This window comes from Phaseolus vulgaris, chromosome 3 (genome assembly GCF_000499845.2).
Source record: "Phaseolus vulgaris cultivar G19833 chromosome 3, P. vulgaris v2.0, whole genome shotgun sequence".
NCBI classification, from domain to species: domain Eukaryota; kingdom Viridiplantae; phylum Streptophyta; class Magnoliopsida; order Fabales; family Fabaceae; genus Phaseolus; species Phaseolus vulgaris.
Window position 1 is genome coordinate 33786918 of NC_023757.2, and position 25015 is coordinate 33811932.

General features: G+C 32.4%; 1 protein-coding gene and 1 pseudogene across 1 annotated transcript; one reads left to right on the top strand and one right to left on the bottom strand.

Annotated features, from left to right (window-relative positions):
- Positions 1-1731: 1731 nt before the first annotated feature.
- Positions 1732-11926, top strand: LOC137807247 (cadmium/zinc-transporting ATPase HMA3-like). The gene is made up of 10 exons (XM_068607765.1): positions 1732-2076; positions 2371-2583; positions 4055-4312; positions 6343-6440; positions 6931-7186; positions 7319-7456; positions 8057-8384; positions 8771-8973; positions 9189-9391; positions 9680-11926. The coding sequence occupies exons 2-10, from the start codon at positions 2397-2399 to the stop codon at positions 11570-11572; spliced, it is 3564 nt and encodes a 1187-aa protein (XP_068463866.1). The 5' UTR covers positions 1732-2076; positions 2371-2396; the 3' UTR covers positions 11573-11926.
- Positions 11927-21564: 9638 nt separating this feature from the next.
- On the bottom strand, positions 21565-24813 carry LOC137805569 (zinc finger protein BRUTUS-like; annotated as a pseudogene).
- Between the last annotated feature and the right edge of the window lie 202 nt (positions 24814-25015).

Here is a 25015-nt window from a genome sequence, read left to right on the forward strand (position 1 = left end):
TGTGTGTCCACTACTAGTTAATACTAATTGACTTTGATTTTTTTGATAGTTATGTCTTATATTTTTTATTTGAAATTAACATGATTACATCATCAATAATAAAAAATAAATACTAATTTATGTTTATAGATTCAACTTTTATGTTGTGGTAGGGTTTAATTTTTTATTTTTTTTATTTAAAAAAAATTAAACTACACCTTTTTAATTTATTACTTTTTTTGTTTTTATTTTGTAAAAATCCATTTCTTTATTCATTAATAACTATTAATTTTTTTTAATACATTCAAAATTAAAATTAAAATTATTAATTTTTAAAATTTATTTTTTTTACTTTTGAAATAGTTAGGGAAATAAAAATAAAAAGGTGTTACATAGGAAAATAAAAAAAAAGGGTGATGAGAAATTGAGTCTGTTATGGTAATGTATAAACATTTTATAAATAAATTGATTCAGATTCATGATTAGACTTAACTATAAAATTGCAATTATTGAAATTAAATTAAAACTTCACAAACCTTTATTAATTTAATTTAGAGATAATTTTATTTAAAGTTTTTATCCCAGAAGGGTAAAACATTTAGCTAGGATCGAAGGAAACGTGGATAAAGGGATAAAGTTAGACGATAGAAGTCATAATGGGAGTTAAATAACAGACAAGCTTTCATAAAATAAGACAAATCAAGATTTAAATTTTTTTGTTAAAAAGAGATACAAATTTATTGTTGAAAAAACATTCTGAAACATAACGTGCGTTTGTTTCTAGATTAGACAAAGATACCTACAAAGAAGAAGAAAAGAAACACAAGACATCAAATTATAAAATACGTTACTAGATAAAGATACATGTGAAGAAGAAAGAAATCAAATTATAACTTGGCTAACCAGTTGTAACATCACAACACGAGTTAATCAACATTTACAGAATTAATATAATTGCAAACAAACTATTTCCTAATTCTTTATATACCTTTTCATTTAAGAAGTATACTGTTAAAGATTAATTTGAGAACAGTTTCGGGTCGTTCTTAACAACGTTACAAAAGTCAGGTCTTATGTATCTCGTGGAGTAAATTAAAGAATTAAAAAAAGAAGATCATGTTTTGTGATGATGTCTTTGGTTGGAATGTTTAAACTCCTATGGTACTAAAAATAAAGAGAAAATGTGGATTCATAGGTGGATTCCATTAATCTTATTGATTCTCCACTACACTTGTCTCATCCCTCCCTAAAAAAATTAAATAATAATTGAAGTGTGTTAAGTAATTGGTGCTTTAATTAATTTTTCAACTTAGTATTTTTTTTTGAAGTAAAACCTGGTTATGTCAATGCAGCGCAAACATGGATATGAATACTGTAATTCAGACAAAAATATGGAAATAATATAATTTTTAAAATATAAGATATGACATACGAATTTATATATTATATAATTATAAATTATATAAATTGATAATAAATATTTATATAGAGGAAAACATGTTTAAAAGAATTTATTTTTTATTTTTATAATCATAATAAAAATTTATATAATAAATTTAACTTTTTAGAAAATTATTTTATTTATCATTTTTAAAATTGAGTTAATACCGTGTTATAATTATAAAAAATTCAATAATTTTTTTAAAATTAAACATTTCACCAATAAATAACCTATAAGTGTCATATAAGTATCAACATTAATATATGTATCCACGGACACGTTATTTAAGAAAAATGTCTTAACCTCTTCTTATGTTACAAGTCTTATCTCTTCTATTTTATTTTTTTTTTGTCTTGAGTGATGATTCCAGTTAAATTTATACCACCATCAATACTTATTTTAAGTTTATCTTCAGTAATTTAATTTACATTAATTGAACAACTTAGTTTAATATTTTATTATTATTCAGGGCTCTCAAAGCCATCTAAGATAAAAAAAAAAGTGGGGTGTCAAAAATAACTTTTCTGATTTTTTAAAATATTTTTGTCCGGAATACCCCACTCAGAGTTTGCCTACTTAAGCTCCCATTCGTCTTGCACCGCTTCACACACCATTGGCATCACCACCATATTCCTCTTCTCTCTCCTCACAACAAGGTGGTCTTCTTTCTCTCTCTATCTCTCACCAGTTTCTCTTCCTACCTTGTACCATTTTTTTTATTTATCTCATATCATACATGGTTCCACACCTTACTTGTTTAACGGTTTCGTTAACTGTTTGTGTTAAGAAAGAGGCGTTTTTTTTTTGTTCTAATTTGTGGTCCCTTTAGCGTTACCTCTATTTTCTTTTTTTCAGAATAATCACATGTTTTTCCTTTGTGTTTTCTTAATTTGGTTACTGAATCCGAAAGGACTTTCCTCTGGGTGATTGTTGTTTTGGGGGTGGCACAGGTGTTTTGATCAAAGCTTTGGAAGTCATGGAGAAGAGTAAAAAATTGCAGAAAAGCTACTTTGATGTGCTGGGTCTCTGCTGCTCCTCTGAAGTGCCACTCATTGAAAACATCTTAAAGCCTCTTGAAGGAATCAAAGAGGTTTCTGTGATAGTTCCTTCACGAACTGTCATTGTTCTCCATGACACTCTTGCCATTTCGCAACTTCAAATCGGTACATTATTCTCTCCAATATCACTTTATCCTCCTCTTCTTGACCATTTTGTTTGTTATTCTGTACTCACAGAAAGTTGACAAAATACTACATCATTAATGCTCACAAAATTTTGAACTGCGCACTGTGCCACAATCACGATATTCTAGGATGAAGCTTGTGACATGCATAGCATTTAATCGTATATGGAGCGAAGGACAGAACTTTTCCCCCCTGTTTGAAGTGTTCTCGTGGATTGAAATTGATTTTTTTTTAAAAGTATTTTTTATTTAGAAATTAATATTTTTCTTTCTTCGTTTCGTACATTAAAATTTATTATCATTAATTAAAACTGATAAAAGTAATTTCCAAATTTTAGTCCAAATTTCCAAATTGAGTAGACCACTCCACATTGGAGCTCACTGCTTGAAAATAGAGGTGCGATTATAGGATTACCCAATTTTTTGTACCGGTTTATCGAATGGGGGTAAAAGATTCTTTTCCTTGATTAAGAGGAGTTAATTATGAAAACGAGTTTATGGTACTTGTACTTTGTTAATTTCGAGAAATTGTTAGTTTTTTTTCAAACAATTATGCGGAATTCAGAATAAGTTAAAAAAAAACCAAAATAACTATTTTTCATTAATAATTGCCATGCTTGTATTCTAGCCGCGGTAAAAGGTAGAACACAAAGAAGTTTGCTTTGGTGGATGATCTTGCTTACTTGGGCATCTTTTTTCCAAGAAATAAGAGCACCATTATCAACTTTTTCACAAAGTTTCCTTTTCCACAAAACGTAACGTGTTGATGTTAAAGAAATAAGAGCACCATTACGAATGAAAAAGGAAGTGTGCCTCTTTATCTCAACTTTTCCACTTGGACACAAATTATGACCAAAACGGTTTCTTTTGATTAGAGTCCGCAAATCTCATGTTTGCAGGGAGTGAAATAGATTTGCAAACTTTGCCTGTTTTAGATTTCATGTTCTTAAGATTAATTCATCAACCATAATTTTTTTTTTATAAAATCAACATTTTATTTAATCTTAATTAAATAGAATTCATTCAGTCACAGAGACCCACATTTTTTTAAATATATGTATTTACATTTTGAAGATGATTCTAGTGTCATTATTAAAAATTAAAATTCCATGCTCAAAAATCTTATAAATGAATATGACTATAACAAGGTGAGATAAACGCAAATTTTAAAAAAATATAATGAAAGTACACTTTAGGTATAAGTATTATGAATTAAGGAGTAAAACTTGGGTTAGCTGTGGAAGTGTATAGTAATTATGTATAGTTTTCCTTGTGGAATTGGAGTATTATTCCTATAACTATGTACATAGCATTTGTAGCATATGAATAAAGTTAGGGTGTTTATGTATATCTTTTTGCTTTAAGACCAACTTTATCTTTTGTGATGCAAAAAGAATTGATTTTGATGAAAAGGAAAGTGACAAATGAATAATAAAAGTTTGTGATGGCAGTTAAGGCATTGAATCAAGCAAGATTAGAAGCGAATATCAGAGTACATGGAGATGAAAAGCACAAGAAAAGATGGCCAAACCCATACTCAATTGCATCTGGTGTTCTACTTTTGGTTTCCCTTCTGAAATTTGTTTACCATCCCATGAAGTATGTAGCACTTGGTGCAGTTGCTGCTGGTGTTTACCCTATCATCCTAAAGGCCATTGCCTCCATTCGAAATCGTAGAATTGACATTAGCATTCTCATGATCATAGCAGGTAATTTACTTCATTTCTCATATTTTTATTTATTTATTTATTATTTTTAAAATACACTAGCAGAAGCCGTGACAAAACTGTAGCTTCTGTAATTATAAAATTAATTTAATTACTAATAATTATAACAAAATATTCCTCTTTCCTTTTGTTTGTCCTAATACTATACCGGACAAAAGGTTGGACGGGCATTTTTTTTTCTTCATAAAATTTAAATGGAACATTTAATTAAAAATGAAATGGGTACTTTTCAACAATTTCATCTTCTGTTTATTAAGTTGGACTGCTACTCGATTCTCAATTCACTTGTTAAATTTCCTTCACATAAAATTTAGAAGAACTCGGAAAAGGTTCACATACTAGATGAATCATGGCACATTTTGGATTATATATTATCATATTCTGTTTGAATAAATTTTTTAAATTTTATATCATTATTTAAGATGTCTTCAGATAAACTTTAACCCCCATCTTTGCCATGTTTTCCATTTTTTTTTCTACCCATTTTAGAAGTATTAATTGTTTTTTTCGAAAATTCTTCTTATTTTATCTTAATTTTCTAAATAATAGATTGAGTATTTTTAGCATATTTTTCTTTAAAATAACACGCACCATTGTATTTTTTTTTCTTAAATTACTATTTATATTTTTTTTAATTCGCTATAAAAAAATATTTAAGAGATTTATTGCTAGTATTTCTGATGATTTTAACCCTGGTTTGTTACCTATAGTTGAGAACAATCTCTAAAATTTGAAAACATAGTTTGATAATCCCATGGAAACCCCTAAAGTTCCACCATTTAAACTCCGCTAAACTCTCAGTTTTTTAAATTGTTAAACTTTTAGTAAATTGTTTTTTCTTTTATAACTTATTAACTTGCAGTAAATTGTTTTTTCTTATGTAATTTTATATTTAGCTTATTAAATTATGAATATTTATTTCCAAACTAACCATTTAAACTTCCAGAAAATTGTTTTTTCTTTCATAAAAATAACCTTACAGCACACTTGCTAGTTTTTGATAAAGCAAAAAAAAAAAAATCTTGGTTCTCATTAAATTCAAACTCAACCCAAAACAACCACTGACAACAAAAATCCTGAATCAGCACAACCGACAGATTCTGCCATGTTTAAAATATTCATCTTCATTTGTTTTTCCACCTAATATAATCACGTGAAGAATCACATGAGAGATTCTCACATCCTTGTAACAAATATGATTCTCTTTCGCAATCTTTGAAACTTGAATGATTTCATATATTTTTCTCATGCAAAGTGATAGACAATAAGTGTTTAAAAAGAAGTGAAATTTGTATATATTTATATAAAGTGATATCAAGTGAGATTTGCTAGTGCAAGAATGTGCTCTTGAAATGCATTCATAACTCAGTTTATGACGGAAGCTGAAACTAGTGTAAGTTGAACTCAGAAGTGAAAAACCACATAAAATGTGGCATTAAAGTGCATCCATCCGAACACACTGAAAATCTGCTCTGTAACGAACAAACATCACCGTTTGTTCATAAATTTAAACTGATGAAAACGGCTCGTCACAGCGGTTCCCTCGCACTGCTGATAATACTTTGTCTTGTCAGATTTTCTTAACGACAAGTACTAACTTGTATTATTGAAGCGGTATGAAAGGGACAAACCTCACCCCCCTCAAATGTCTTTTCTACTATCTGCATCAAACATTTCATAGAAGCAAACAAAACAAGATATATGCTAACGTCTTATGGAATCAAACTTTATTGTTATCCAAATTAACTAAATAATCAACAGTTTATATTATACATATATATGATTTACCATAAAAGAACACTTTCATTATTCGATTCATGTAACCGTTTCTGTCCAATGAGAAAAAAAGGATTGTTGTTAAATATTATATATTTTCTCTCAGTTTAATAATATATATAGAGCCTAAGAAAGAAGAGTGTTACTCTTTAATTATTATATAATGAACTTCTGATTATATGAAAAAAAATTTATTATAAGATTTACATATCTCTATTTTTCTTTTTACTTGACAGTTATTGGGACAATTGCAATGGATGATTATTTGGAAGCCGGCACCATCGTTTTCCTCTTCTCAATTGCAGAATGGCTAGAATCAAGGGCAAGTTACAAGGTATTCATTTATTTTTTTTGGAAGGTATTTATTTATTTATTTATCATCCTTTACACTGTCTCAAGTATTAATGTTTTATTCTTGAATTAATAATAAATTTGTGGACCCGGATTTATTGTAATCATTACTTCATAATTGAAGTGTGCACTTCTCAAACACAGATACTTATTCCTTATCATTATACTATATATATAAACTTATGGATAATGGTTGACACACTCTTGAATGTAAGAAAGCAACCTGGGTTATACATAAAAAGTCTAATTGCATTATTGATTACACAAAAGCATAAAAAAATGTGTGATTTAAGAATCAAGAATTATTAACATAGTTATGATGTTGATGAAGAAAACTGAATGAATGGAGTTCATGTAAAGTGGCCAATTTTTTGTGATGTGTAGATGTTCTCTATAGAAAACAAAAGCAGGGTTCTCTGTTTCAATTCTGACAGTAAGTTAAACTTCTAAATTGCAAAAATGTATTGATTCAGGCAAATGCAGCTATGTCGTCTTTGATGAACATTACCCCTCAAAAAGCAGTTATAGCTGAAACAGGAGAGGTTGTGGATGCTGATGAGGTGAAAGTAAACACCATTTTAGCTGTTAAAGCAGGCGAGGTGATACCCATTGATGGAGTTGTTCTAGATGGAACCTGTGAAGTTGACGAGAAAACTTTGACTGGGGAATCATTCCCTGTGGCAAAACAAAAGGATTCTACTGTGTGGGCTGGCACCATCAATTTGAATGGTAATTTCTTAGTTCTTATGTGTAACGTGTCATTGGTAAAATAGAAAAAATATGAGAAGAAAAATAGTTGGTCATTAGTTTTTTCCTAAACCAAGTTGGTGAAGTTAACGTGTTTTCTTGATCGATTAAAAGGTTATATCAGTGTGAAAACTACTGCACTGGCTGAAGACTGTGTGGTGGCTAAAATGACAAAGCTTGTGGAAGAAGCTCAAAACAGCAAAACCACCGTTCAGAGATTGATTGACAAGTTTGTCAAGTTTTATACCCCTGGTTAGTCAAAATCACCAGTTTTTGTTTTAATCACTTTTGAATGGTTTCATTGCATTTCGTACTACTTTCTTGTCAAATGTTAATTCTACAAATAAAGGTCATTTTTACTTGCATTTTTGCATTCTTTGCATTGCCTTCCATTAGATTGAAATGATGGAAATTGATAAAATAAAAAATAGAATAATATGTAATGCTTATAGGATCCATTATTTAAAATAAAATTGGAAGTACATCAATATCTTGTTTTTCTTTCCCTCAAATGTTAGAGATACGATAATATCATAATGAATTGCATAAGTAGATAAAAAGAGACGAACTATATTTCTCTATGCACTATGTTGGGATTTATGGAAAGCGACTAAACCATTTTTTTTCCTAGTTCATTCAATTACAAAATATCTAAACTACAAAATGGTAACATTAGTTCATTTCATTTCATTCTATTCTATCCATCATTAGATATCTAAACATTGCTAAATAGATTCTGTTTCTCGTTTTCAGTTCTGACTGTGATTTAGTAGAATAGTTTTTCAGTCATTGGTTTCTTGCCTGCATTCAATTGCATTGCATTGGCCTTACTTTTGTTGTTAATGTTTTCAGCCGTTGTAATCATAGCAATCCTTGTAGCAGTGATTCCAGTTGCGGTAAAATCACGTAAAGAGAAATACTGGCTTCACACAGCGTTGGTTGTTTTAGTAAGTGGATGTCCATGTGCACTCATCCTTTCAACGCCAGTTGCAACCTTTTGTGCTTACACCAGAGCAGCCACATCAGGTCTTCTCATCAAAGGGGGTCATCATCTTGAAACACTTGCAAAAATCAAGGTTATGGCCTTTGACAAAACGGGTACCATAACGAAGGGTGATTTTGTGGTCACACAGTTTCAATCTCTTTCAGCAGACATAGATTTGAACACATTGCTTTACTGGTAAGGACAGCCCTCGTTTCCCTTACACTGCTATTTCTGTCCATCTTTCTTCTGAAATGTAATATTGTTAAAAAAAAGTCTAATTTACATGCACTATGAATGGATCATATTTTAAATAGTTCATTTAAGAAAATTATTCTAAAATTCAATAAACTTGGTTAATATATATGACAATATGTGATTCAAGGAGTGTTAGTTTATAAACTATTTACTAAAAAAATAAACATATTAATGAAAGAAACATACAAGCAGATGATAGTGATAGTTTTTCTTGTGTATGGCAGATATAACATAATCTTGTTAGGAAATTTCAGAAGCCTATTTAGAATAAGGATTAAATAAATTGTTGAATCATGAGATGAATGAGTTTAGATTCAACTTTTCAGGGTGTCAAGTGTAGAGAGCAAGTCAAGCCATCCACTGGCATCTGCGATTGTTGATTATGGAAGGTCTCTCTCCATTGAACCAGAGCCAGAAAAGGTGACAGAATTTGAAAACTTTCCTGGGGAAGGAATTAGTGGGAAAATGGAAGACAGAGTTATTTACATCGGAAATAAAAAAATTGCTGCAAGGGCCGGGTCTGAAACAGGTGAATGCCTTTTCCCTCGAGGTGTAAACCTTGTAGTAATACTATAATGGTTACGGAAAGAGATTACAATATAGTTTTAGTTTCTATATCTCATTTCAATATCTCTTTAACCCAATTAGAATTTACCCTCATGCTCTGTAGAGGTTGATATTTAATTTTTCTTCTCTTTCTTGGAACTGAGTGAGGTGTTCATTTGTGATGGTTTTGTTTTGTAGTTCCTATATTACAAGGAGAGATTGCAAGAGGAAAGACCACTGGATACATATACCTAGGAGCAACCCAAGTTGGACTTTTCTCTCTTTCAGATGTTTGCAGGTTAGGGGTTCAGGAAGCAATTGAGCGGTTGAAGTTATTGGGAATCAAAACAGCCATGCTCACTGGAGATAGTGAATCTGCTGCAATGCAAGCACAGGAGCAGGTATGTGATGTTATATGGCCAAACCTTGTTGAATACAATATGGCTAAATTATAGCAAGCTGGCACCAGAGTGATTTTGAATACGATCAAATTCTCTATTTTCAAAGTGAACATAAATGCTTTGACGAGTGAATTTATTTTTTGAATGCTGTAAGATGTCAGTAGGCCATTCAGTTTTCCATATGTAAATATCTGAATATGCGATATTATTGACATTAACTTCCCATGGTGAAGTTTGAGTAATGGAACCTTAGTTAATTACTAATGGCAACAATGACTTCATCTACAGTTGGGGCATTCTCTGGAGTTAGTCCATGCAGAACTTTTGCCAGAGGACAAGGTCAAAATCATCTCAGAATTTAAGAAGGAAGGTCCAACTGCCATGATTGGAGATGGTATAAACGATGCGCCGGCATTAGCTTCAGCTGATATTGGAATCTCAATGGGCATTTCAGGTTCTGCACTGGCAAGTGAGACGGGCAATATAATTCTTATGTCAAATGACATTAGGAAGATACCAGAAGCCATTAAGCTTGCAAGAAGAACACGTTGGAAAGTGCTAGAAAACATTATTTTGTCAATCACTACTAAGGCTGCGATTATTGGTTTGGCCCTTGGTGGTTATCCATTTGTTTGGGCAGCAGTTGTTGCTGATGTTGGAACGTGTCTATTGGTCATCTTGAACAGCATGTTACTTCTTCGAAGAGGACACAAGCATGGAGGAAATTTATGTAGATCTTCCACTAAATCACATAACCACAAAAGTGGATGTGGTGGTACTCATGACCATGATCATGCTCACCATCAACATCAACATTGTCATGATCATGAACATGAGCACGATCACCATCACCATCACCATCAACATGAGCATGAGCATGATCACCATCACCATCGCCACCATCAACATGAGCATGATCACGAGCATGATCACCATCACCATCATAGCCATGAGACAGAAAACATGTCTCAACCTCAGAAATGTGGTGGCAGTCATGTTAGTTCCTCTCACCATCATCATCATCATCTACAACATCAACATGAGCATGATCATGAGCATGAGCATGATCACCATCACCATCATAGCCATGAGACAGAAAACATACCTCAACCTCAGAAATGTGGTGGCAGTCATGTTAGTTCCTCTCACCATCATCATCATCATCTACAACATCAACATGAGCATGAGCATTATGAACATCATCACCATAATCAACATGAACATCATAGCTGTAATCAACATGATCATCAAAATCATAGCCATAATCAACTTGATCAACATCAACATCCTCAGCAGTGTGTCTCCTCCCAGACAAGTTCCTCAACATCTCCACCCTGCTCTTCAGATTCAAGTTTACGTGGAATTGTTAATCATTCTAACACCATGAAGGGTCATGATCTATTTAAAAGAAGCGATGAACTCCATGAACACGATCACTGTCATCGTGGAAGATGTGACAAGAATGAGGATGGAGTCCAGAAGCTCGAAACGGAAAACCATGGTGGTTCGAATTCAAGCAGTTTGATTCTAAATGCAGAAGATAATCATGCAGTTGGTAATTGTTTGGGGCATAAGGCTCATGGAACAAAACACTACCACAACCAACATGTTGATAGGGTTGCTCATGATGGAGTTTCACATAGTTCCCCTTACCATCCCCATCTTTCTTGTCAAAAGGAGAGCCAACAACTCACCAATGACCATTGCCACCCCATCCTTGGTTGTGAAAACCTGAAAGACCATAAATGCAGCAGTGTTTTACATTCCAACCAAGACATGCATCATAAAAAGTCAGGTTGTAGTCCAGACTTTGAGAAGAATGGGACAGGTGAAATATCCGTTGACATCATCGTTGAACAAGAATTATCACCAATGCATGGTTGTTCAAGTTTGGCAGAGAAAGAGAAAGGTTCCTGCTGTGAAGGCTGCTCAGACACATGCGAGAATTTGCCTGCTGTGTGTTGTTGTGAGGGTTCAAAGGAGGGAGAAGACAGTGCATGTTGCAGAGATGAATGCTCTTCAAAAGAATGCAAGGAATCTCCAGTTGTTCATGTTTGTCTTGGTTGGGATAAGAGAGAATTGGGTGGATGTTGCAAGAGCTACATGAAGGAATGCTGTGGCAAACTTGGAGACTCAAGAGCTGGTTTTGTAGGAGGTTTGTCGGAAATTATGACAGAATAGGTGTGGCTGACTGCGTAAGCAAGAATTTTGGTGGTACATAGTTTGAGGAGTTAATTGAAGTGAACACAACATGGTGTTTCCGACCTCTATTTTACCAAACAGGTCTGCAGGAGCTTCATATGATCAGCTTAGATTTTTAGGTAAATCTGATGTCACTTTATTTTGGGGTCATAATATATATAGGGATTTCGATTCCTAAAGGGGAAGGGGAACCAATCCTTTTGAAAGTTATGTAGATGTTAAGGGTTTCTTCCTTTTTCCTTTTTCTTTAAACTGTATGTTGCTTATTTACTTTCCTTTAATATGTAGTGCTCATTAACATTAAAATAAGAAGTTCACAGTTTTCTGATTCTACTCCTAATTGTTTGATAACCTCTATTTACAATTTTACATCACAAAATCAGTAGTTAACCTTTTAATTTTAAGGGCTTCTCATAACAACGAATTCAAAAGGGAAATATGTATTTTTAATACATTTTTTTTAATTTCTCAATAATTATTTATTTTTTAAAATCATTCTAAAATACTTTCTTTCTTTTCTTAGGACTTTTTTCGAAGTTTATATGGAAATATTTTCCAAACGAAGTGACACACAAATATGTGTGGACAAAGAATGACACAGGCCTAACCCATCCCAGTTCAATATTAATTTTAATCTGGTATTATTTATCTGTATTTGCTTAAGAGAAAAAAGCACAGGACAAAATTTGTCTATCCATGGATCGGTATAACTCGACTTAATCTCACTTAATCTGATATGAGTTGAGTTCATCTGAATTTTATTTGACTTGATTAAAATTAGACTTGATTTAACTCGACACAACGTGGGACAAGTCAATTCCATTTAATTTTGACACAATTTCATCATAACCTGAACCTAGTCTTACTTGGTAAGATCTAGATTTAGATCCCACTTAACTTGACATAACTTTCACCCGTGCCTGACTCGATTCTGCTAGTTTAGATTTGGATTGAGGGAATTCTTTTTATGTGTATAAACATTTTGTAGGTAATTTTTTTTTTTATTTTTAAATTACTTTAAAAAGTTACTCACGGATTGATTCTGTCCTATGGAACTTTTGTGAGCATTTTGATTCTATTGGCTTTCTCTTATGTGTGCTTTTTATCCCTCTGGCTTTCTAGGCCCTTCCCCATATGGGTAAGAGAAAAATCCCATGGATCAAACCAAATTGATAGGTTTAACCTTTATAATTAATAGATCATAATGTGAATCATTAGAAAATGTTGATACTTACTTAGATAAGTGTTCGAAAGATAGTTTTAGAGTAAAATTGGTATAATTAAAATGGAATTTGAATATTTTATTATTAAAGTTAAAGGAGCATATAAATAGAAATTCAATTATTCATGATTCATTTTAAAATAACCATCATTTCTCTAAAACTCAATTTTTCTTTTCTCTAAGATTTTGACCTCCTCGCTCATCAGTTTGATGATTATAGTCCGCCATTGGACTCCTGACAATGAACTCTACAAGACTATCCGATCAGAATCTTTAATAAAGTAAGTTCATTTTTGTTCTTCTCTTTGAGTCAAATTTTAAACTTCTTAAGTTTGTCTCTGCATAGGTTTTGCATGTGACCCTTCAAGCTTCAGGGTTAATCTCTGTTAGCTCATGGTTCTAGTGAAAAAGTTAGATTTTTATCAGGACTTTGTAGTACAGGTTAAGCTACCCTTGAACTTTTGGTAGGTTTGGAGCTCTTAGTGAGCATCTGCTCAAGTTTAGGTAAGGAAAACTAGTTTAAATTTTCAATAGAACTCTAGGCTAGAAGATCTGGATGTGGGGGTGAAGTGGTCACCAATTCCAAATTTTGTTTGCAGGATTGATTGTTTATGAGTAATGCAGAATATTGTTTGAATTAAAATGTGAATATGTTGATTTTTATATGGATGATTTATGGTAAATGCTTTTGTTTGAATCTAAAAAATTGATTGATTTGTATAATTGATATAGCGTAAGTTACTTTTGAAGTGAAATAAGTTATTTAAATTGTTTTTATTTGATTATTAATGATGAAATTAGGCATAGTTATGTAGATTTCTCTGCATATCTCGCTCAAGCAAAAATAGAATGGAACGAGAATGAATCTCGCTCAAGTGAGACCTAAGATGAAATTTTGGGTGCTCACGGATTGAATCTTGATCAAGTGAGAGAATTTTCTTTCTCGCTCAAGTTAGACTTTGTAAAAAAAAAATAAATTATTTTTGCTTTTAAAAGCTTAGTGTATTATTGCTTATTGCTTTGAAGTGGAAATTCTAAATTTTATTTATAAATATGACCACTACAAGGAAATCTTAATTTAGCTGCAAACAAATATTGAAGGCCATAAGTGGACACTAAATAGTGTCCATTAAACCTTCATTATTAAAATAAATTAAATAAGGTGTGAGGAAAGCGTGGGTTATTCTCACGTAAACTTAAAAAAAAAAAAAATAATGGTTGCGTTGCTAAAATGACAGCTACTAAAATTATAAAAATAATTAAAATTTAAATATTTGAAGGTTAAGCCCACGCTAAAAGTTTTAAAATTAAATTTAAATAATATGAAGGTTAAGCCAAGCAAATTACACACAAATAATTAATTTTTATTTTTGCTTTACTTTAATCCCTTCTTTTCTTTTTCTTCTTTTATTTTTCTTTTCTTTTTCTTCTTTCATTTTTCAATTCTGAAGCAATTCTCTCCACGCAATACTCACTTCACTCCACTTTTCCTCAACATCAGCAACATTCTCACATCTTCCCTCCATTCAAATCTCTCTCTCTCTCTCTCTCTCTCTCTCTCTCTCTCTCTCTCTCTCTCTCTCTCTCTCTCTCTCTCTCTCTCTCTCTCTCTGTTGAGCCATCAAGCATTGCGACCGGAGTACGACCGTGTTCTTGATTGTACCCTAACACCGTAAGTTTCACATTTCCTTTCGTTTTCAATCCATCTCGATTGTGCCCTAACACTGTGTTTCTGGTTGCTGGGTTAATTTGCGTGTTTCACATTTCCTTTAAAATACTCATTTTACCCTTGACATCATATTTGAAAGCTTGACCTCGCCTGCTTATTTCTTCCACTGCTCATTTTCTCCATCATGATTCAAAGTACAACTATTCTATCGATTTTTAGTAGCAGTGATTTGAAGTTGGATAGCCTTAGATAACCAAGAAAGGTTTGAATGAGTATAACTAGAGTTAAGTTTTCTTCTTATAGCTATAGCAGCGTCTTCTAGATCACTAATTCCTAACTTATCAGTATTGGCATTCCAGTAAGTAATATCAATACGATATAAAATAACTAACAATATAATGATTTCCTTATTTGCTTATCTGTTTTTCCTCTCTATACTTGATGAATACTTGTTCAGTATGTTGCTGCTACTCAACCCATCAAAGCTTTGGCATTTGTTTTTTATGGAATCAACTATAGGGCATCAGATTTCACATACTCTGCTTACTCAATGGTAAGTTAATCAGAAAAATTGCTTCTTCTGTTGTTTAAGGTTCATTAATACTGATCAGCCTTTTGCCTTTGAAAATAAGGAAAAAAAGGATATTGTGAACATTGACCTACTAGTTAATTCTTGTTAACTTTTCCTTTTTCATAAGTTTCACTTTGAAAGAATTATTGCAACTCCTCCTTTCTGCTGTGAATCAGTTTATTTCCCCATTGTGGCTTATGTACTTGCTATTACTCCCAGATTTTGGTGGCATTGGTGAGCATATGTAGTTTATATGTGTTGTCCTCAAGCTTTGGCTTTACTGGTATCTGGATTGCGTTGTCTATTTACATGTCTCTAAGGATATTTGCAGGGTTTTGGAGGTAACTTCTGCTACAAATAAAAGACACCCTCTTAGTTTTGGAGACATTTTTCCTTCATTTCTTTTGAGACCACTGTTCTTTTCAAACAAAAAGAAATTGAACAAAAGTACTAACATAACAGATTATAACGTTTATGAACTTTGGTATGCAGGATTGGTACTGCATCAGGACCTTGGAGCTTCCTTACTGAAAACTCTAATTCGCTCCAGTAGTTCATTGCGGTTTTTAACCATTTTGAGCTTTGGTATTCTGATTCTAACGTGCACAGTAGAAACAGCATTGAAGAGATACCCCATCATGGAGTACCACTGCTTCAACTACTTCTTCCTCTTCTAAGGGTGGTGGCTCTTTTGAAATGATTGTTTTTATTTGAAGTGATATTTTTACTCCACATGAATTCACGTGTATATATGTATATGGAAGAGAATGTTCGTATACAATGTTTTTATCTTCTTGGCAGTGTTGTGACGAGCATGTTTTTATCTTCTTGGTAGTGTTGTGATGTGCATGTTTTTATCTTCTTGGTAGTGTTGTGATGAGTGAGTGTGTTCATGCAGTAAAAGTTCGTGATATAAGCAAGGGAAAAAGGATTTCAATTTAGGGTAAGTATCTTATTGGTAGTGTGTTCATGCAGTATCTCTCATTTTTCTGTTTTGGGAAAATATTGCAATTTTGTGAGGTACGTATGATATATATGTTCTCTTCTCATCCTCTGTGAAGACATACACACTGGGTTGTGACATCTATCTTTCTTAAAACATTTGGCAAGTGTCATTGCCTTTCAATGTCCAATCACAAACTTCTTCATTTTGGTGTAATTAGATTCACTGTGGAAATCAATCCAAAAATTAGAAATGGTATTGTTTTATATTTGGATTATGCATGGATCTGTTTTGTTGTTCAAGAGTTATTGTTTTATATTGGCCTCCTGCACTATGTCATCAATTCAGCATTGTTTTCTCTTATTCCTTATGCAATATACATACATCATGCATGATGAAAACTTCATGTTGACCAATGATATGGCCAATATAGTGTGTGCAGGATAATCCATACCTTTTCAGCTAGTTTTGATATTGATTAGAATTTAAAACTGAACAGGTTTTTGACTTGGGCCTGTGCCTCTTTCATCTACATAAAGCCTGTGCCTCTTTCATCTACATAAAACATTAAAAGTTTGTATATGGAGCTATCTTAAGGCTTCTTTCATCTACAGTGAAACAGAAAAAGTTTGTAAATGTGACTATTCTCTTTTAGGGTATATGCAGTGACATCTGCAATTAAATTAGTAACTCCATAGAGGATTATGTGTACGATCCCCAGTTTTAGATACTATGTTAGTAGTGTCCAGAGAAATTAGATAAGCAATATATTCAAAATCCATATGTAACTTTTGGCGCCATGGAGCGGGAAGGCTTACATACGGATTTTTCCGTATGTAAATTTTGGCACCAAAATATAAAATTTGCAATGAATAGGATTCGAAGCCAGGTTCCTTTAGATAACTCAAAGAAAATTTAACCACTACACCAAGCAAATGCTTTAGTATGATTATGATTTTTATTATACTTATTATTATTAACAATATTAATATTAATAATATGAATATAATATTAATAATATGAATATAATATTAATAATATGAATATAATATTAATAATATGAATATAATATTAATAATATGAATATAATATTAATAATAATTATATTAATATGTATAAATTATGTTAATAATAATAAGTATAATAAAAATGATAATATGACCAAAGAACTTGTCTAGTCTAGTGGTTAATTCTTCCCTTGGGCACTGGAAGGACTTGAAGAGTCCTGGCTGCTGCAGTTTCCTTGCAATATTAATATGGAGCTTGTGTTTGAGTCCTGTGACGTGGGTTCGAGTCCCATCCAGTGCTGAATGCTTCCAACATTAATAAAAAATATAAATAGGTATAAATAATAATTAGTAAAAACGAAAAAATTAAAAATAAATTTTTGAACACATAACTAGTAAGCAACGCAAATGGAAGACATTTCAACAAAGCCTAAACCTAAGAAGAAGAATAATGAAATCACTAAGATAACCAAGCTAACTAATTAATACCCATCTTCCGGTGCTTAAACACTTTTTATTCATCAATATAATAATTTATTCATTACTTTTGTTTTTTAGTTTTTAACTTATCAATTCATTGATGTTTTTTTTTTCTTTTTAATGTTATTGCAAAAAAAAAAGCAAATTAAAAAATATTAATATTTAATATTTAAAATCCAAACTTTTATTTAAAAGTGGAGTTCAATAGCTGCCAAAAATAGTGCATACAAAAAAAAAATAAATTATGTGTCCACATATCCAAGTTAAGCCCATTCTAATTTCATTGTCACTTTACCAAGGTCAAGCCCTCGCTTTATTCTAATTTTATTGTCCCACTATCCAAGGCTAAGCCCACGCTTTATTTTTAATTTTATTGTCCCCTTATCCAAGGCTAAACCCACGCTAATTTTATTGTCCCCCTACCTAAGTCTAAGCCCTCACTTTCTGTCCAAGGCTAAGCCCCCGCTTAAGTTAACATTTGTAATTTTTTGTGTTGGCAACTTGTAGGCAAAGCCCACGCAAGCCAACTTATTGCGACGCCACGCACCCGACAATTTTTTTTGGGACAAGGATATTAGCTTCAAAGTTGTGTGAAGGCAAAGCCCACGTTAATTGCATCTTTGCGTGGGCTTTTTGTGATTAGTGTCCGCCTTTGGCCCTTTCTAATAAAAGTTTTTTTTTTGTAGTGGACTAAAGGAACTTAATTATATGTTTAAGTGAATTTTGAGATATTTGGATTGTTTAGAAAAGTTTAAAATATGATGTGATTGAATGGTGCATTGATGTGTTACATGAGATATGAAATGATGTAAAAGTGTGATCAAGACATAGTATTTTCAGGGAAAGAAATATCGTGTTGAGATTGTTATTAGGGTGTATTGATATTTGAGTATCCTCTGAGTGAGATGATCCTGACCCTACTGATATAATGGAATCGCATAGATGAAGTTATTCAGTTGGTGAGAGTCGAATGAGGTCCATTTTGCTGAGTCTGAAGTTTGAAAGAACTGATCATAGCAGATTAAATGGATTTACCATGTCATATGAGATGATGAGACATTAAGATGAGTATGTGCATGGTTGTATGAATTTCACAGCGAGTAGTATGACAATAAAAATTTATGTGCTCAAGTATGTTTAAGTTTTTTTTTAGCAGAAAGATATTTTCCATAGCTGGTTCAAAAATATCTATTCATTATTTTTGTAATCATACTAAAAATTTATACAATAAGTTTGAATTTTTAAAAAACTAGTGTTAGAATTGTCAGAAATCCAACAAATATTTTTTGAATTAGACACTTCACCGATACGTGTCTTACGAGTATCATATAAGTGTCGGTGTCCAATACGTGTGTCTGATACGGACACGCCATTTAAGAGGAGTGTCCGAGCCTAGATTTACACTACATACTTTACTTTTATTTAATTAATACATTTTTAATATATTTATATTACTTTAAAGAAACCATTTTCTAGTGTATTTATATAATTTTAAAATAGTTCTGTTTATAGCTCAAAATAAACATTATATAGAAATTCAAATAAAATAAAATAATATCATATTAAATTCGATAAAAAAAAGTTGTTTTATGTTAGATCTATATAATTTATACATAAATCTTAAATTGAATGTATAAATATAGATCATGAATGCAGAAGCGCGTTATGTGCATTAGAAATATAAATTAACTTAAAAAGTATTGGGTGAAGGCAAGAAATTGAGATAATTTGTTTGTGCCTCCACACCCATAAATAAGATTCTATGCAATTCCCTTTCCCACGCTTCAAAAACAAAACTCTTGTCTTTTATAAAGAGAAATACATAAAATTGTTGTAAAGCCGAAAAGTGCACAGTTTGAATAGACACGTTATAGAATTGTAGTGGCATGGCATGGGAGATAGCATAAGTTGGGGGTTGTATCTAATCATTCCCTTTGAACACACATAAAGAATAAAGAAACTATTTCAATGATCAATTATGCTACCTAATAATTCATACCAGTTCAAATAAAATAATTATATTTCTATCTCTATATATAACCATCACATCATGCACCAAACTAACCAAACCTCTTCTACTTCATAATTGGTATGACATAATGGTGTGGATTTTGGTGCCAAGAAGGTTTAGGTTGAGAGTGGAATGAAGCCAAGGATGATTTGCCGAGAGCAAAATTCATTTGATGTGATCCAAACTTTTGAGTTACTCGGCAAGTTATCTTTGGCTGCATTTTCCTTTCTTCCTCTTCCATCAACTAATTCATCTCTTCTGCTATTGAAAACTTTCAAAATATCATTTCAGCCATTAAAATATGCTTACATGTTTAGAAATTTAAATATAAGTTTGATTTTTTTTCGTTGAATAAGTTCAACAATATATAAATATAGACGCACAGATATATTATCTTAGAGTTTTACCTTAGGGTTTGAATTTTTATGTAGATTTGTTTATTCACACCCTCATGTGTGGATTTGTTTTGTTTTACTTTGTATTTGTTATATTACTTGTCGTCATGCATATGCAGGTGGAAGAACTATGTTTTAATATGAGAAGTTTTTCATATAAGAAGAAAACAACACAATTTTTGTACAGGTGTAGGTTAAAGCAGAGACATCTGAAACATGGCATGGAAATAAGATCCATCACCCATGAAAGCAGAGGTCAGCACACGTGGAATTCCTAAATTATTATCTGCTCTCTACTTTTCAGGGTTTAAAATGGGAGAGAAAGAGATTAAACAGAGGTATGTAGTTTCGAAGGTTTTAAATGGGGAATAGAGAGATTAAAGAATAATTAAGATTTAGCTCATAATTTTTAACAAAATTAAGCAAGTACATAAGTCAAATGTGAGAGAGCTGTTAGTTCACATTTTTAAATGTAGAGATACATATTTAATATTTTGATTTGGATACTCAAGAGTTCAAAGTGAAAAAGAAAAAGAAAAAAAAATTATTTGATTAAAGGAAATGAAAACTAAAACTAAAAATATATTTTTATGGTTAATCATATAATAAGATCATTTTTAATGTCAAACGAGCTAATTGAAACATTATTAATTCCATAGCTACTTTCCATATATTTTTCCACACTTTTTAGTATATTGTTCTATCTTTCTCTTTATTTAACACAATACACCTGAATCACTACAAGAAAAAATGGTTTTAACGAGGGTTTATTTTTACATTATCCAGGGTTAAAACCTCCATTAAGTCATTTACCCAGGGTTGTGGTTTCCCCCGCTAAACCATCTCTGGGGAATGTGTTCCCCAGGGTTTTTTTAAACCTCAGGAAAAGCCTTTCAAAATACCATGGGTTTCAAAACCTCCGTAAAATACCATGGGTTTCAAAACCTCCGTAAAATACCATGGGTTTCAAAACCTCCGTAAAATACCATGGGTTTCAAAACCTCCGTAAAATACCATGGGTTTCAAAACCTCCGTAAAATACCATGGGTTTTAAAACCTCCGTAAAACCATAGGTTTCAACCCCGTAAAATACCATGGGTTTCCAAACGTCCATAAAATGTTTTAGAATCTCCTTAAAAAATACCATAGGTTTCAAAATTATGAAATTTGTTTTTTTTTATTCATTTACCATTTAGGCATTCATGTGTTTTTTAAACCACAATTATTTACATCTATTGTATTTATTTATCTATGTTTGTTAAAGTATTTTTTTTCAATAAATAAAAGAAATAATTGGGACCAAGTTTTATCTTCAACAATATCTTAGGATGAAGATTAAGCAAAGATAAATTAGTGTTTAGCAAGCACTAAGTAAATGACTTTTCCAAGTAAATTAGTACAATAAATAGTTATAATTGTTATAACATTTACAACTTTTAATTATAACTGAAAAAAAATAGTTATAACTAAAACTTAAAAATATTATATTGTTTTTGTATAAAACTGAAAAGAAGATTGTGGCTGAGATAAATTCTTAAGGAATGAATTCTGTGAATTGTAAAATTGTGCAGGATTGGAATGATAATAGAAATGGTAAGGTTGAGAAATTGTGCAGTATGTTGGGAAATAATAATATAAGTTCAACCAAGAGAAGGATTAACGATTAACCAAGATTCTGCCAACTTCAGAAAGTAAGTTCCAACTATTAGCCCATTAATAGGCAAGTATATAAAGACAGTAAGAAGGAAAAAGCAGGCAAGGAGCTCATAGTTCACATGACAGCTAGAATGATAATTACAATGGTGTGCTTTTGATATCATGGATTCTGTTCTGGCCCTGACCCCTTTCTTAGGCCTATAACTAAGGCCTCTTTCTGTAACCAAAAAACAGAAGAAAAAAACAGTTTTCTACTAAATCTATTGATTTCTAAAGAACCAAAAAGTACCTTTCATCATCAAAGAATTTGCAAATGTTGCAATAGTACTTTGCCATTGTAAGTCCATCACATGAAGGAGATATGTATACAGACCCAACAGGCTGTATAGTAAGGCACCGCATACACATCATTTCCATTGTTGCTTTTCTGTAATCATTAAACAGATATTAAGAAATACATTCCATTACTAAATATTAAGAAATCCTGTGAAAAATATACCTATCCATTGAGTGGTCACTTGCATTGTCATGACAAAATCTGCAAGTAAATAACTTGCCACAACAAGCAACTCGAAGCTTGCAATTTCATTTAGCCATTCATTGAACATGGTGTTTTTGGTTGCCTGTTTCCATGTGTCCATCATTTTGCTCTGTTCATCCTGTGTAAGCGCAGAAGTTACCCATGGTAACATTGATTGGAGAACTTCAGCACCTGTAGTTCCAATTATCCGGCCAACTATCTTATCTTGTTCTTCCACAGTGAAATGCTTTCCAAACAGTAATTTTTCCTCCTGCTTATGATCCAGGGTATAAGAGTGGCTGACATTATGAAGTGCCTCTTTGGATTCGAGTGCAGGAAATACTATACCATCTTCAGCATTACTATGAGCTGTATATAAACCCCGCAAAAGCTGGAATCTTCCACTAAATTGCCGAATAATTGTTTCATCACCATCAGAAAGCTTTCCAGATTCAATGTCTAAATACTCCAAGTCTTTGCGTATGGCTTTATGGAATTTAAATATGGTATCTATTGGTCTTTCTGTAGAGCCAACATCACTTGAGCTGTTGTCAGTTTCCCATATGAAAAGACTATAATTAATGGACGGGGCAGAAGCAGTGAAGGATAAAGAGCGTAAGGACTTGGTTGTAGTGAGTGAACCCAACCCCAAATTGTTCCTGCTGACTCCTAAAGCTGGCACACAACAAGACCGCGAACTACAACATTGTTTCTGAGTACTTTCACTTTCAGAAATTTCAGAGACATCTTCATTGTGCACCTGCTGTATGTTTCGCTTGACTGATCTTTGTTGGGTCCCATCTGATTCAGCTAATATTGAGCAATCTCTATCAGACAATGCAGAAGCAGGACAGGAAGATTGAACAATATTTTCTTCAATATCAGTAATTCGCTGGGCAGGACAGCAGCCTGACACACTAGAAGACAAACACAAACCATCTTTACGAGCCGTGCAAGCCCAACCACAGAAAAGTGTGACTAGAGCAGTATCTATTGATGGAGCTGGAAAAAATTGAAAAATAGTCAAATATAGAAGACAACTAAATATCTTTAAAATATATTTTCTTTCAGAAAGAAGCAAAATACTTGCCAATTGCATGTTTTTCAAAAACATCTGTGCTTCATCTTCAGTTAATGAACTAGTCAACCATGGCAGGACACGCTCAATCAACTTCAATGACATCATGCATAAGCTTTGATAGAGAAGTTCACATTGCCTTTTGAAGCTAAAGTTCCTCCGTGCAAGAGGAAGAACCTACAGAAATGAGGAATTAGGCACATGGAAAAAATACATTAAAAAGTAGCTTGAAAAGGCTATTATTTTGGGAAATGCTTCCTATATATGCCCAACTTTGGATTAAGAAGTAGAGAACTCCCCTTCTTGAGTCATACGTTTCCATCAAACTAACAACAATAACAATAATAATTAGGTAATACAACAAACGCTCATAGTTATCAACCTTTGATGAGCTACGATTTAACTTCTGCAAATAGGACAAAAATTCCCCCCCAAGCAACTTACTAATCATCCTATTGTAATATTAACATTTAACGATGCATCTGCTAACACATACGCATCTCGCTTGAGGAGCTCTTGAGAAAAATTATTTCATCACAAACGAAGAATTACCTGAACTTCTTCATTATGGAAATGCCTCTGTATTGTTTCCAATATATGATCAGCATGTGAACACAATGTTGAATAAAATTCAGTTTCTGAACTAGATGTTGCTCCTTCACTTTGAATACTTTCAATTAAAGAACGGAAGTCATTAAATTGGCTTTCTTCTTCAGCATGCTCTTTACTGAAAGAAAATTTCCATCTACTGCTGGAAAAATAACCTTGTCCTCAGCAATACTGCATCCATATAAATAAACAATTAACATTCCTTGTACATTCTAAGTCTACATAAAGAATGAAGTATAGAGGATATCATTTAAGAATGTAGCATACCTTTGGTTTGACAGTCATTATGACACTCTATATACTATAGTAGATCATAAGATCCTCTTGTAAATATTACTACAACTACATTCCATGACACCTTATTTCTTACCCATTCATTATAGTGGTCACAGACTTCTAACCAGACAAATAATGCAGTATAGAGGATAGCTTTCAGATAGCACCACAAATTAATCTTTTATGATAATTGTTTGGTCAATCACATTAAAAATTACTCCAACCATATTCAATGACACCTTATTTCTTACCCATTCATTGTAGCTGTCATGTACTTCTAGCACTACATAAGAAATGTAGCGTAAAAGATATATGACTACATCGCACCTGAGAATGATCTACACAATTTTCAACTGTGTTGTTAGCACGACTTCTCCCTTCCATCCAGGTGAAAATAACCTTCAATAAGCAAGAATTTAATCAGATACATTACCATGAAAATCAAATGTACAAAAATCTTGTTCAATGCATAATGTAGCATTGAGAAGAAAAGAACAAGATGTAAAACAGTACACAAAACTACACCTTTTGAAGAAGCTTTTCCTCTGGAACTATCTTACTTAAGCACTTCCGCAAATCCTGAGATTCATCAGGTGATATAGATGTTGAGAGCCACGGAAGAAATTTTGTCATCATATTCACAGGAATACTACAGAGAAACTGCCAAACTAAAGAGGCCTGTTCCTCAAGGGAGAACTTCTCAAGAAGCAGTGGAAATACCTGATATCATCCAACGAGCAAAAATATCATATAAATCACTACTGCAACAAGATTTTCAGCCATTTAAATGAAATATAGTCTGAATTCTGTCAAATGACAGGCACGGAGGTCGGCGATGGCTGCTGACCGGAGGGAGGGATCAGAGGAGAATGCGTTGAGGAAGAGGTCGCAAGAGCGGCATTGACGACGGAGGTTGCGATATTTTCGGCGAGGAGAAGCTCCGGCTTTGACTTGGCGTCAACGACGAGGAGAAAGAACGAGAATG